The sequence below is a fragment of the Bombus vancouverensis genome, chromosome 14, assembly GCF_051014615.1.
Source record: "Bombus vancouverensis nearcticus chromosome 14, iyBomVanc1_principal, whole genome shotgun sequence".
Classification (NCBI taxonomy): Eukaryota; Metazoa; Arthropoda; class Insecta; order Hymenoptera; family Apidae; genus Bombus; species Bombus vancouverensis.
Window position 1 is genome coordinate 12,719,209 of NC_134924.1, and position 12,234 is coordinate 12,731,442.

At 31.4% G+C, this 12,234-nt stretch overlaps 5 protein-coding genes across 16 annotated transcripts in view; 2 read left to right on the forward strand and 3 right to left on the reverse strand.

Annotated features, from left to right (window-relative positions):
* LOC117156362 (low-density lipoprotein receptor) overlaps positions 1 to 2,711 on the reverse strand; it is a 64,854-nt gene extending 62,143 nt beyond the window's left edge. The window contains exon 1 of one of the 6 annotated variants that reach the window (XM_033333309.2): positions 2,080 to 2,711. In XM_033333309.2, coding sequence (XP_033189200.1) covers positions 2,080 to 2,173 — 94 coding nt within the window. In that variant the 5' untranslated portion in view covers positions 2,174 to 2,711. The remainder of the gene's footprint in view (positions 1 to 2,079) is intronic. The other 5 variants (XM_033333308.2, XM_033333311.2, XM_033333310.2 and 2 more) reach the window with 5 other exon arrangements.
* Positions 2,712 to 3,208: 497 nt separating this feature from the next.
* LOC117156347 (WD repeat domain-containing protein 83) lies at positions 3,209 to 5,096 on the reverse strand. Its single transcript, XM_076624261.1, has 5 exons — positions 4,966 to 5,096; positions 4,505 to 4,618; positions 4,148 to 4,391; positions 3,792 to 4,018; positions 3,209 to 3,712 (listed from the first exon to the last, which is right to left on the reverse strand). Exons 2-5 carry the CDS (start codon positions 4,575 to 4,577, stop codon positions 3,345 to 3,347), a joined length of 912 nt encoding a protein of 303 aa, XP_076480376.1. The 5' UTR covers positions 4,578 to 4,618; positions 4,966 to 5,096; the 3' UTR covers positions 3,209 to 3,344.
* Positions 5,097 to 5,449: 353 nt separating this feature from the next.
* Josd (Josephin domain containing) lies at positions 5,450 to 7,666 on the forward strand. Of its 2 annotated transcripts, XM_033333284.2 has the most exons (5): positions 5,450 to 5,588; positions 5,717 to 5,931; positions 6,118 to 6,298; positions 6,390 to 6,640; positions 6,753 to 7,666. In XM_033333284.2, the coding sequence occupies exons 1-5, from the start codon at positions 5,535 to 5,537 to the stop codon at positions 6,757 to 6,759; spliced, it is 708 nt and encodes a 235-aa protein (XP_033189175.1). In that variant the 5' UTR covers positions 5,450 to 5,534; the 3' UTR covers positions 6,760 to 7,666. The 2 variants fall into 2 exon arrangements, with proteins under 2 accessions (XP_033189175.1, XP_033189176.1); XM_033333285.2 differs by lacking the exon at positions 6,753 to 7,666 and having other exon boundaries at positions 6,390 to 6,719.
* Positions 7,667 to 7,830: 164 nt separating this feature from the next.
* Positions 7,831 to 10,783, reverse strand: LOC117156346 (putative cytosolic Fe-S cluster assembly factor AGAP009023). 5 transcript variants are annotated; one of them, XM_033333280.2, is made up of 8 exons: positions 10,658 to 10,783; positions 9,887 to 9,958; positions 9,734 to 9,829; positions 9,490 to 9,648; positions 9,121 to 9,391; positions 8,783 to 9,031; positions 8,343 to 8,720; positions 7,831 to 8,271 (listed from the first exon to the last, which is right to left on the reverse strand). In XM_033333280.2, the coding sequence occupies exons 2-8, from the start codon at positions 9,950 to 9,952 to the stop codon at positions 8,030 to 8,032; spliced, it is 1,461 nt and encodes a 486-aa protein (XP_033189171.2). In that variant the 5' UTR covers positions 9,953 to 9,958; positions 10,658 to 10,783; the 3' UTR covers positions 7,831 to 8,029. The 5 variants fall into 5 exon arrangements, with proteins under 5 accessions (XP_033189171.2, XP_076480372.1, XP_076480373.1 ...); XM_076624257.1 differs by having other exon boundaries at positions 10,577 to 10,675; XM_076624258.1 differs by lacking the exon at positions 10,658 to 10,783 and adding an exon at positions 10,227 to 10,353.
* LOC117156350 (dynein axonemal light chain 4) lies at positions 10,702 to 12,118 on the forward strand. 2 transcript variants are annotated; one of them, XM_033333289.2, is made up of 3 exons: positions 10,702 to 10,785; positions 10,875 to 10,936; positions 11,330 to 12,118. In XM_033333289.2, exons 2-3 carry the CDS (start codon positions 10,877 to 10,879, stop codon positions 11,576 to 11,578), a joined length of 309 nt encoding a protein of 102 aa, XP_033189180.1. In that variant the 5' UTR covers positions 10,702 to 10,785; positions 10,875 to 10,876; the 3' UTR covers positions 11,579 to 12,118. The 2 variants fall into 2 exon arrangements, with proteins under 2 accessions (XP_033189180.1, XP_033189179.1); XM_033333288.2 differs by lacking the exon at positions 10,702 to 10,785 and having other exon boundaries at positions 10,809 to 10,936; positions 11,330 to 12,117.
* The last annotated feature ends 116 nt before the right edge of the window (positions 12,119 to 12,234 follow it).

Here is a 12,234-nt window from a genome sequence, read left to right on the forward strand (position 1 = left end):
CAGCAACAGTAACGAATCTGATAATAAAGGATACGAAATGTTACAAATTACGAGTTGCCCGATTATCGTAACCATACAACGCAAGTCTATCGTATAATCTATTATTTCTAACTCTTGTAAATTTACTGATATTATTAATTGGCAAATTATTGGGTAAAACGGCTTTGATATGTACGACTTGTACCAGCTGTAACGATGATGTTTCAACGATTCAGCATCGTCTCTCAGAGATATTATATCGCATGTACGAATAGAGTATCGATAGAGTAGAGTATAAGCGATCACGAATGAAAGACTTGAATATGAAAATAGAAAACTTACCGATAATTGAAAAATACTCGATCACATACTATTTTATATCATTATTAATGTGTATATGCAATTGAGCATCACGAGTAAGCACAATTAACCATTGATCTTTAATTCGTTGATGCGCGTTTCACGTACCACGTGTCCACCATGTATTTCGATACATGTTCAAAAGCGCCATCTAAATATCTCTAATGTGTATATATTTCACAGTTTTATTAAAATTACATACTTTCGTGAAAAATATCATATAAAAAAGAATTTATATATATATATAAATATTATATATAAATATATATATTATAAAAAAGAAATATATATATATATATATGTATATAACGTTTTTCAACGAAAACCGAAACAAATGCGACCACTTAAAGTGACAATCTCTATGATGTTAAGCGCGTAAAAGTAATTGTTTCCCGATTAAAACAAAAATTCAACTCGACGGTGACGTTGACAATAAAATGATAAAATACGTTTTTCGTTTGTCAGATAGAGAACACGTTTTATTGCTTGCTTAAAAACTGATGATATTCAAAGAGAAAATAATGGATAAAAAACAAAAATAGCTCGAATTTGTATAATGCCTTTACGACGAAAATGCTTGCAATAATTTAATCTCGTTTCTCTGTACGCATTATTAAAATTTAATAACAATATTCGTTTGTTATATCGAGGCATGAGTTCGTCTCGTTTCCTTTGTATTCTCGTTCGTGCACATTTCCCAGTATCGATAATAATTTTACTGTCAATCTTTTTTGCTTATTTTATACCGATCAATTATTCCTTTGAAGAAATTATTGAATTATTGAATAACGCTATAATACAAAAGAAAAAGAGAAAGAAACGAGGTGAAAATACAATATATGTACAAATCGAACAAATCGACGATCAACTGTTTCCCCAGCCCTCGTTTTACTCTTATTTCGTGGATAGCCGTTATTTCAATTGTCATCGTACGCACGAACCTGTCATACCAATTATTTTGAAATTTAACACTTAATTTACGAAGGGAATTCATTGCATTCTATCCTTTTTTAATCTTATTCTAAGCGTTAGTTGTTATATCTTGCACAAAACTATTGAAAATATAGAAAATTAATTCAGATAAAGGTCAATATTTCTCTTTATCAATTTTTTGACAAATATCACCTATATATTTGATCCTCCAAATCCTCCAAGAATCGTTTGAAAAGTATAAAAAAGATCAGTTTCCACAGTTCTGAAAAACTTACGAAAAGAATGTTATTCTAAAAAGAACGAACGCTCTACTATTTATTAGATTTAATTACTGCTAAGAACCTCTTTGTGCCACCTATAAACAGAAAAAAGAAGAAAAGTAAACAATTTGCCCTAAATGCTAAATGAGAAACATAGCGTGGTAACGTGGGATAAAATCTTCACGTGCTTCCATCTATCGCGGTCTTCCCCCATTTTCAGACCAACTACTCACTACTGGTCACACCACCAGCATCCCTTTCACAAAGATCGTAGATACCGAGTTATACGTCAGATATATTTTTCATATCGGCGACTGCCCTCCTTTCTCGCGTCCTACGTCCGCTAATTTATAAGTTTTCATTGAAAATGTATGCGAAAAACGTCGATTATGTAAGCGCGACATTAGCGCATGGCACATACCATACGTATTTTGTCAATCAACAATATCGTGCAACTTACATACGATTTCAATGGGAAAACGTTCCTATCGATATTTTTACTTATTCCCCACTGTTCGATTGACAGAGATCGAGAAATGAAACTTACTGTCAGTGGAGAAAGCATCAGCCGCTGCGAGAAAGCCGAATATAGTCAGCAAATACAGCGGCGAAAGTACAAGCAGACGACAGCTTCGCCCCATAACAACCCTCTTTCGTTGCACACCCGGTTTCTCCTTCGTCTTTTCCACCACCACCACTCTCTCAAACACTACCAACACTGACACCGAGATATTTCGAATACGATCTCTACGGTTCGCTGTTGTTTTGTGTCACGATTCCTTTTTCTTGTCTTTCGAAACCGATGACTTTGACAGCCGGCAAGCCGGAAGGATCGATCAACAACAACAACAACAACAATCCTCACACACGATGTACTGACTGATTATCGATAAAATCTGGTAAGACCACGCGGTCCAACAGCCTCTACCATGCATCGGGCAAGTCACAGATCTTCAATCATGTATATGCAAACAGCTAACAATTCAGAGTGGCTGCGTGCTCGAGTACAGAATAAAAAGTGCACTCCACGAAGTGGTTGAGACTGGCAGGCCCGCCCCGTGTGCAAGCACCTCCGTGTCCCTCGTTGTATATCTCTCGCTCCCTCTTTTCGCTCTATCTTTCGCGCTTCCTATACCAGCCCGTTATACTTTCTTCCTCTTGCGCAGATATTCTATTTCACTCTAAGCTACAAAATTCTTCTCTCTTTCTCTCTTTTTCTTTCCCTCTCCCGGGCGAGACGGCGACGACTGACGACCACTGATTCTGACGCACCGGTATCGCGCCACCTGCGCGCGCAAGCACTCCCTCTCGTTCGTCTCCTCTGATCTTCTTCTTCTCGCCCTCTCCCCGCCCCGCTCCGCCCCCCCCCCCACCCTCCCCCCTCTCATCACTCTCTCTCTCTCTCTGCCACGCTACTGTTAAAGTTACGCTATGTGCGTACTCGTAGCCTGTTTCTTTAACTGTATATCATGACCCAGCTTAACCTAACCCATTTTCTATCTGTTTAATAAGCAGGTGAAAGATATTTGTGCGGCACAATCGCAAAGATATTCCAAGAACAAATATCCAATAGTCGGAAGTTCACATTCATTTTATCAGTCTCATATATAAAAAAATACGAATAATTAAGCTCTGGTAATTATGAAATCAATATCATGGATGGTATAAACACAATATTTCTTCAACATTTTATTTTTTTATTCAATGCTGGACGAACGAATGGCCCTCTACTATAATTATTTTCATTTTTGACTGGCGCTCGAAAATGTATATACAAAAATTACACAATTACACAGTTAATTTATAAAAGTATCACTCTTGCATCGACGTGGTATTCCACATTAATATACTTGGTCCATTAGTAGCTAAGAAACAGTTTGTTTGCGGGTGAACGCTTAATGATACTATAGGATGTTTCGTCGGTTTAAATCCTGAAAGTCTCGCAACTACTTTTTGAGAAACTAGATCCCATATCCATAGTTTCCCATCTGCGGATCCAGAAATAATGCGAGTGTCCTGAGTGTCGACGCTTGATTCTAAACACAAATTATTCGCCACGTGGCCAGTGAATTCTCCGAGCAATTCTCCTGAATCTTTATCCATCAATCTAACCACACCATCGGCGCAACTAACAACTATGCATTGACCATCTCTTGTGAAGCTGGCGCATGTTACTGCATCTGTAATAATACATTTAATGACAACTTGATCGCATTTTTATCTTATTTTATTTTATTCGTCATATTATGTACTACCAACCTCCCATATAGTCTGTATACAATTCACCTACACGAATATCATATCTACGTATTTTCCCATCGAACGAAGCTGTTAGAACTTCATGATCTGATACTCTAACGCTAGACACAGAATCCTTAGCTTCGTTTAAACATTGCGCAGGTTCTAATGTTTTGGATCTGATATCCCACAACATAACCGAGTTATCTCTGGATCCAGAAATAACCATAGAAGATTCTTCGTTGAATCTGACATTAGAAAGGAAGTAGAAATAGATTCTTCGCTGATTCTGACATTACAGAAAAATGTATCTATATATAGAAAATATTATATCAAAACGTATATACAGGGGTACCAATAATTTTTTGATAATATACCTTACGGTATTAACAGGTCCTGCATGGCCCCTTAAACGCCGAACCGGAGTTCCAGTTGCTACATCCCAAAGAATAACTGATTTATCCAATCCGCAGGACACTATTTGACTACTATCGCAAGATGCACTACTATCCATTACTTCATCACCGTGTCCTCCATACGTTTTTAACGTAACACCTCTATACGGATTCCATAATTTTAACTTTCTATCAGATCCACACGTTAAACAATAAGCACCATCAACTGGAAAAAATATTAAATATAAATCAATATTATTTAACAATAAAAAAAAACAATCAACTTCATTAAATAAAAGTTACTTTAAAAAAAAATATATATATATATAACCTACGTACCACTAAATCGTACAGCTCTAACGGCTCCTTGTTTACAATCTATTTCTTTGACAAGTTTATAATCAATTTCCATTTTAAATTTGATTAAAGTACATCACTTAGGAATAATACTTTCTGTGAAAAAAGAAGTTAATCGATATATTTTAAATTTTATTTATTATATTTCCTACTTAATTGTTCAACGTTTCCATATTTTTGCCATTTCAAAACAAACTTCATGTATATGTATAAAACTGAACACGACGTAACGCTGATTTGACTTAGTATAGAATGTAGTGGGCTTTACAGGTTGTCCATACTTATAGCGTAATGTAGTATATGCTGTCAATTATATATGTTCGTGTATGCGTTAGGCGCTCTTTCACTAACGTTGTAATTGATAAACATTCACGTGATAATATGAGAAATCGTTTATTTAAAATACTAGCTTTAAAGAATAAATAAATTTTGCAGATACTAACCGATGCTAGTGAAGTATTAGTAGTCCAAAAATATCCAATCACCGCCACGGAAAACTAGTTTAAACAAGGATAGTATGTGTTACGTGTAGGTTCAAATCACTTTTTATACCTATCGTGTATTACTGATTACTGTTGAATATTCTCGTTTACCAATAAAAAGGAAGAACATGTAATTGTAAACGTTTCGCCAAGATATGTGACGAATCAGTTGCGAATGAACATAAATAAATAATATATTTATTGATGTTTACCAAAAATAAACTTCAATCCATTCTGTAATCGTATTTGAAGGTGACAGTATTTGTTCCTTGTCATAGTATGTATACTTTGACAACAATTGTTTAGTACTTAATATAATCTCTTATTAGATTTGAATAAATAGCAGATTCTACTCACTACGTTATAAGGTATTACGTTAATAGGTTATCATAGTTGTCACGATATAACGTGAACTACGTTACTACGCTATTAAACTTTATATATGTGATAAAGATATTAATAAACGATGCATGTAATTAATTGGTAAAATTGTTAACATAAACATATATAACAAAAATTATGTAAATAAAATGGTTGCAAACATAGCAGCTGATATGACCGGATCCATATACCATGAGAGACAAGTAATTATCAAGTGTTTCATGTTTCTAGTTCATAATCAAGCGACATATAGAAATATATTATGTATATACGTGTAAGCATTATTCTTGCATATACCATATGTCTATATATATGATTATTATTCTTACAGGTGAAAGAGCTTTGCGCATTACATGCATTAAATAATTTATTTCAAGAAAGAGGATTTAGTAAACAGGAATTAGATCAAATTTGTTATAGCTTGAGTCCAGATGTATGGATAAATCCCCATAAATCACTGTTAGGACTTGGTAATTATGACATTAATGTTATTATGGCGGCATTACAACGAAGAGGACGCGAAGCAGTTTGGTTTGATAAACGCAGGTTTGTTTAGTTCAATAAATATACTAATACTTTATTGTACACATAAAACTAAATATATATATATATATATATATATATATATATATATATATATATATATATACACACACACACACATACACACGCGCGCGCGCATGCCCTCACACACACATAAACGTATATACATTTGTGGGATTTTTTTCTCAGAGATCCAAAATGTCTGTGTTTAGATAATATTGAAGGTTTTATATTAAATGTACCAACAGAATATAAATTAGGATTCGTATTACTACCCTTGAAAAGACGACATTGGATTGCCCTGAAGAAAATTCATGGTGCCTTTTATAATCTTGACTCGAAACTTGATTCTCCTCAGCTTATTGGGAAAGTCAGTTAATTCTTTATTCCTTAATATTAATACCGTACATCGATGTATTAATAATTATATTGGCTTTTACTTTTCAATAATGTCCTATTAGGAAAATGATTTACTTATATATCTAAAGGACCAGATAGACAGTAAGGAAAAGGAATTATTTCTTGTCGTATCAAGGGAGATAGATAATAATCAAGGATGGCTAATAAATACATATGCAAATAAAGAAGGGATTAATACAGATCATGATAGTATCACGTACATTGAAGATGGCTATATGGAAATGAATTTGAAGAAAGAAGTGTCTGCAGAAATGAATGAAAATGAAAAATCATTAGATAACAAAAATTCTAGGTAATTAAAGACCTTTTAATTTACTTAATCTATGTATTCAATGCTTCAGGCCAAAATAAATTAAAGGTTAAAGCGACAATAGTCCATTAATAAACAAAGTTCTATGTTCAAGGAATTGAAAAGAGAAGCGAAAGTTTACAAATTATAAATGTTACATACAAATTTTCTTGCACCAAAGAAAAGGATGTAACTATTTCATTCTATTTAAGTCAACATCATTTGATTGAGATATGTGATTGTGTTCTTAAATTTGTCATATTTTTATAAAAACGAAGAAAATTTTAGCATGATAAAAGATAAATAATGGCGCAATTATGAATGCATAATATGTTGCCAATTATTAATATTTATATAGATTTTTTATAAATCGTTATTACGATAAATTAATATATGTATATATATTGTTATTTATTTCACGAATATTTTATCTACAATAATTTGCAGTTGTGAAATCAGAATTTCGTGTATTAATTCGTTATTTATTTACAACACTTGTATTCTTTCAATATTGTCTCATCAGTATTATTTAATGCGCATCCTTAAACACTATATTAAATTAATAGATTGTTCTATCAAAGTATGTACATTGCTTTGTTTAATTAATATTTGGTGATTGAAGCGAGGTTAATTTATTACTCCATAGATAAATAAACTACAGAATATAGAATTATAATATTGCTGCACTGTTAGACAAGTGTTATACTCTAGTATCTTTTTCTAAAAAGTTTCGTTCTTTCTTAGTATTTGTTACTAGTCACGCTAGATTATTTAATTAAACAATGTGAATAACTATAAAAGACAATCTTTTATACTTTCAACATGAACATCGCAATACAAATACGATAAATATTAATCGGTATACAATCTATGTACCCTTTTATATTTGCTGTATATTTCAACAACGTATTTAAAAACTCAGTTGTATAATTATTATTTTGTAATGAGATACACCTCTTATTCACTATACTATATGTTCCATTTTTCTGAATATCTATATTTAATAAATTTGTTGTTTAAATAAAAAAATGCATCTCTTATTATTAGCTAATGTCTGTATCTATATCTAATTACATAAGTAATTAGATAGCCTGTCTAAGATGAGATATTCATCTAACGTGCAATGCTAAATTTATATTTATACTAAATTTCAGTGTTTGTTACCAAAAATATGGATTTAAATATTTACAAAATTTATTTGTTGTTATTTATTTGTTATTTTGTATATTCACCAATATTTAACATTAACGCAATAATACACGAATAACGGTAATATAATGAATGTTTAATTAACCATAATTAACAATATAAATATAATATGTATTAAATAATACATTGAGTGATATACATTATACAGAAAATACCTAAGTTAACGACAAAGGTTTTGCATAATTACCATTTTATGGCAAGAGCTGTATCTGATTTCTTTATTTCGTGATACTGTGTGTGGAAATACGACAAAGCTTTATCTGTACACTCTCCTCCTAACCAATCTCTATATAAATTCTGCACTACTGTATTTTGTTCAGGATTACTCCGAGGAAGTTCTCTATATATAGATTCTAACTGTAACGCCAGTTCACGTGGTTGAATATTGCTTGAGGGTCTAATCTGCGCTCCCCCATTAAGACATCCTATCAATTAAATTAAGATTTACATTGAAAAGGTATTATTAACATTGTAACATTCTTCAAATAAAACTTACCGCAGGGACACGCCATAACTTCGACATAATCATATGAACACTTTCCGCGTTTCAATTTTTGTACAAGATTTTGTATATTTCGAAATCCATTAGCAATTGCAAATGTTAATAGTGTGCAGCCATCCTTCTGGAAGACTGCTTCTTGGAAATCAGGATTTCTCAGATTTTTAAATTCAACTGTTATATCTGTTTCATCGAACAGATGTTTTGCAGCATAATGAAGAATAAATTCTGCATAACCTCCTGATCCTGAACCGCTATGACCAAGTAAATCGGTTTTAAAATATTCCATTTGCGATTCAAACAGTTTTTCAACTTCCCTTTCGCGTATTTCATTTATCGACACATTATACTCGCTAAGCATTTGTTCTATTTCAACTGGGGAAAGAAACATAACTTAAACAAATGCAATACACGTGTTTCAAATTTCAAATGCTTACTTGGAGTTATGACACAATCTACGTCTCTAAATTTCCTTTCATAGTTATAAAAATCTTCTCTAGATGCTTCCAATTTCTTATCATAACAAGGCATAACAGTAACGTGATAAACTTGTTCTGGTAAAAGGTCCATAGTTTCAGCTAAATGATATTTGACTAATGATCCCATAATTTGTTGAGGGGATTTTGTAACACTTATATATGGAAGTATAAAATTGCCGTGTGTCTTTTCAGCGTAACAAACCCAACCTGTATTTAAAAATATTTAAACATTGTTTGATCCTTATTACATTATATGAAAAAAATATTGCTGCACAAAATTATGATATATTAATTACCAGGACAAGAAGAAGACAGCATGGGTAATTGATTTTTTGCACCCTCTTTAGCTGCTTTGTAACGTTCTATAAATTCTTTAGCAGACTCTAAAAGGGCAAAGTCATCAGCCACAGTCATATCTAAAACTATGTCTGCTCCTAGCTGATAAAAGTATCCAGCAAGTTTATTTAACGCTTGTTCTGGATTAAGACTATAATGTTTTGCTATGGATAATACTGCTTGTACTGAGAGGCTGACAACAATAAACGTTGAACGTGCATCATCTTTGCTCTATAAAACATATATATAAAACAGATAAATTTGTTATATCTTATTAGTTTTTGACATTTAATATACAAAATAAATGCTGTCTTAATGTCAATCATTACCTGATGACGCCGAGAAACCTTCTCTTTAAACACTCGCATTAATTCTTCCTGACTTTGCTGCGTAACTAATACACTTTCTGCAGATGTAATACAACCACTACAAGCTAAACAATCAGCAAGTGTGATTTCAACTTTCTGTAATTTTTCTGATTGTCCAGCCTAACGGACACACAATAAATATACCGTAAAATAGTTTATAACTTTAATTCAATACTATAATAAATATATACAATTAGTAATTTACTTCATTTAATGCGAAAGGTGTCCCGTCTTCCTCAATTTTTATTTTTGCGCCCGTTTTGCTTTTTGACTTTTGAATTTCTATGGGTTTGATACATTCCTGCAAAGAAAGCCCCATACAATTTATTGCTATAAAATTAAAAAGTAGTAAAACTACCTGCGAAGGTGTAATAAAGTCATCTAGATTTGTAATTTGTAATGCTCCACTAAATCGCGATGTCATGTTTATCTGAAAAGGATATTCGGACTTTAGTTATTATATAAATACTATTAATTGGTATGTAAATTCAATATACTCTTTAAAACAATATAATGGAACTATTTTATACGTATTTTATACGTGTTTTTTACGTATAACTCCGAGCATAAACGTTCTTGTTTATATTAAAACAGGCGTGAATATGAAATAGTCAGTGAATAGTAATAATGTCATAAATTAAATGTTACATCGTTATAAATATAACGTTGTAGGATTATAACGTAATAAATAAACATACAATACTGATATTATATAATATTGATATAAATGTTATTCCTGTTTGCTTTTAGTTCATTCGGTTTCAAACATAACCTCATTTTTAATTACTAGATAAGAAAGTAATAAAACTATTTAACATGACTATTTGATATAAATAAATGTTTCGAACGTAAGAAAATTAATCAGGATTAGCTTTATCTAAGTATCGTCCCTTGTTTCTTAATTACATGTGGCCTATGAAATACTATAACTTTGCGTTGAAAAGTTTTTTTCATACAACAATAAATAAGGTAGATATTTAGCTGAGCCATGCTATATATCCTTGTGGTACATAGATCATTCAATAAAATAAGTGAAATTAATGTGTACATTTCTGTGAATTTGTTATGCGGCATTTAAATAAGCTGCACGCAACGAAACTTGTATTGATATTGTATGTATTTCGACTACCTGTCCGCCTATTTTTCCCTCCGATCGTACATATACTGGGGTGTATGTACCTACACCATCATATCTTTCCCACCACGTCGAAGTGGTGTCATGAGTCTTGTGCTCGTGCTTGTGTGTCTAGTTCAGGGGTAAGTGCGCGCCTGTAAGATGGCAATATCCTCAGTGTCGCTTAAAGAAGGGTTCCACTTGATACGATTTCTATGAAATTTTTATTCAGAAATGACTGAAGTCAAGAAAGATGATGTTGTTAAGATATTACATACGTATCCTCTATGTAGAGTAAGTAAAATATTATTTATATATTACATCGTAAATTGTATTTAAAAAGAAATAAGTCTGGTTTCTTTTATCAATAACGTTTGATCAATAGGAAAAGTCATTATTACGAGAAATAATATCCTTATGCACACAGTTTAATTTTATTAAATTTTCTATTAAACAATCATTTCAATGTTATTATTTGTTATTATTATAATCATTTCAACATCATATGATGTTATTATGAAATGAATTTAAGCAATTCATTTAATAGGACGATATATATTTAAATTAGAAAATTCTATTCATATTATATAGAAATTAAGTAATTTATGAAAATTCTTTTTTTTTTTTCAAGATTATCATATTATTTATTTTATATTGACATTATTATATTTGTGGCGTTCGTTCCAGAAATGCGATATGTCGGATGAAATGAAACAAGAAGCAATGGAATTGTGCGTCACCGCGGCAGAAAAGTATGCGGATAATTATGAAAGCGTTTCTCGGATGATCAAAGAGGCAATGGATAAGAAATTCGGTGCGTCTTGGCATACAGTCGTCGGCGAAGGCTACGGATTTGAAATAACTTATCAACTTAAACATCTATTATACATGTACTGTGCTGGAAATTTAGCGATATGCATATGGAAATCAGCATAGTGATATTTACAAAAATTGATACACAAACAAATGTACAAATGGCGTAATTATGATTTTTTAAAAAGACTATTTCTACGCAAAACGATTCTTGTTTTAAACAATGCCGAAACTATTATCATATTGTACAAATGAAATATTTTTCAATAATTATTATCGATCGTGAATAGGCACATTTGCATATTAATGCTGAAACACATTCAGATATACATAAGAAATAGATTTGACTACAATTTAAAAATTTCCCTCATTACAGTACATGAAATAAAAGACTAATAGGAAGCGATTTATAATTTTTATACAAATGAAGGACTATACATGTAAAATGATATATAATTATTGGAATATTAATTATTTCGGAAAATTTTATGACGTTCTATGATATGATGTAGATCTTAAAAATTTCTTAAAAATTCTTCGGTATTATTCAGTTAGATGAAAAATATATTAATAAATTGATATTGAAATTTTTTCGTCGTGATATTATCATACAAAATGTAAAATATTACGCATAATATTATGCTGAATTATGTCATTATCGTTATTATTATTATGTATGTGCGTGCGAACTGCATATATATATATATAAGAATACAGCGCGTTAATATGCATATGATTTATTGTATTTGTTTGTGATATTATTTATTTGTATAAAAGTC

What these genes read in the sequence shown, in the direction of transcription:
- LOC117156347 (XM_076624261.1), bottom strand. Translation starts at nt 4,577, where the DNA reads ATGGAAATTGATTATAAACTTGTCAAAGAAATAGATTGTAAACAAGGA. An exon ending in TAGAGCTGTACGATTTAGTG is followed by an intron (nt 4,392 to 4,504) that starts GTACGTAGGTTA and finishes TATTTTTTCCAG; the next exon opens with TTGATGGTGCTTATTGTTTA. An exon ending in GGACCTGTTAATACCGTAAG is followed by an intron (nt 4,019 to 4,147) that starts GTATATTATCAA and finishes TTCTAATGTCAG; the next exon opens with ATTCAACGAAGAATCTTCTA.
- Josd (XM_033333284.2), top strand. Translation starts at nt 5,535, where the DNA reads ATGGTTGCAAACATAGCAGCTGATATGACCGGATCCATATACCATGAG. An exon ending in CCATATACCATGAGAGACAA is followed by an intron (nt 5,589 to 5,716) that starts GTAATTATCAAG and finishes TTATTCTTACAG; the next exon opens with GTGAAAGAGCTTTGCGCATT. An exon ending in GTTTGGTTTGATAAACGCAG is followed by an intron (nt 5,932 to 6,117) that starts GTTTGTTTAGTT and finishes TTTTTTTCTCAG; the next exon opens with AGATCCAAAATGTCTGTGTT.
- LOC117156346 (XM_033333279.2), bottom strand. Translation starts at nt 10,518, where the DNA reads ATGGCTCAGCTAAATATCTACCTTATTTATTGTTGTATGAAAAAAACT. An exon ending in GCTGTCTTCTTCTTGTCCTG is followed by an intron (nt 9,032 to 9,120) that starts GTAATTAATATA and finishes TTTTAAATACAG; the next exon opens with GTTGGGTTTGTTACGCTGAA. An exon ending in AGATTGTGTCATAACTCCAA is followed by an intron (nt 8,721 to 8,782) that starts GTAAGCATTTGA and finishes TTCTTTCCCCAG; the next exon opens with TTGAAATAGAACAAATGCTT.
- LOC117156350 (XM_033333289.2), top strand. Translation starts at nt 10,877, where the DNA reads ATGACTGAAGTCAAGAAAGATGATGTTGTTAAGATATTACATACGTAT. An exon ending in ATACGTATCCTCTATGTAGA is followed by an intron (nt 10,937 to 11,329) that starts GTAAGTAAAATA and finishes CGTTCGTTCCAG; the next exon opens with AAATGCGATATGTCGGATGA.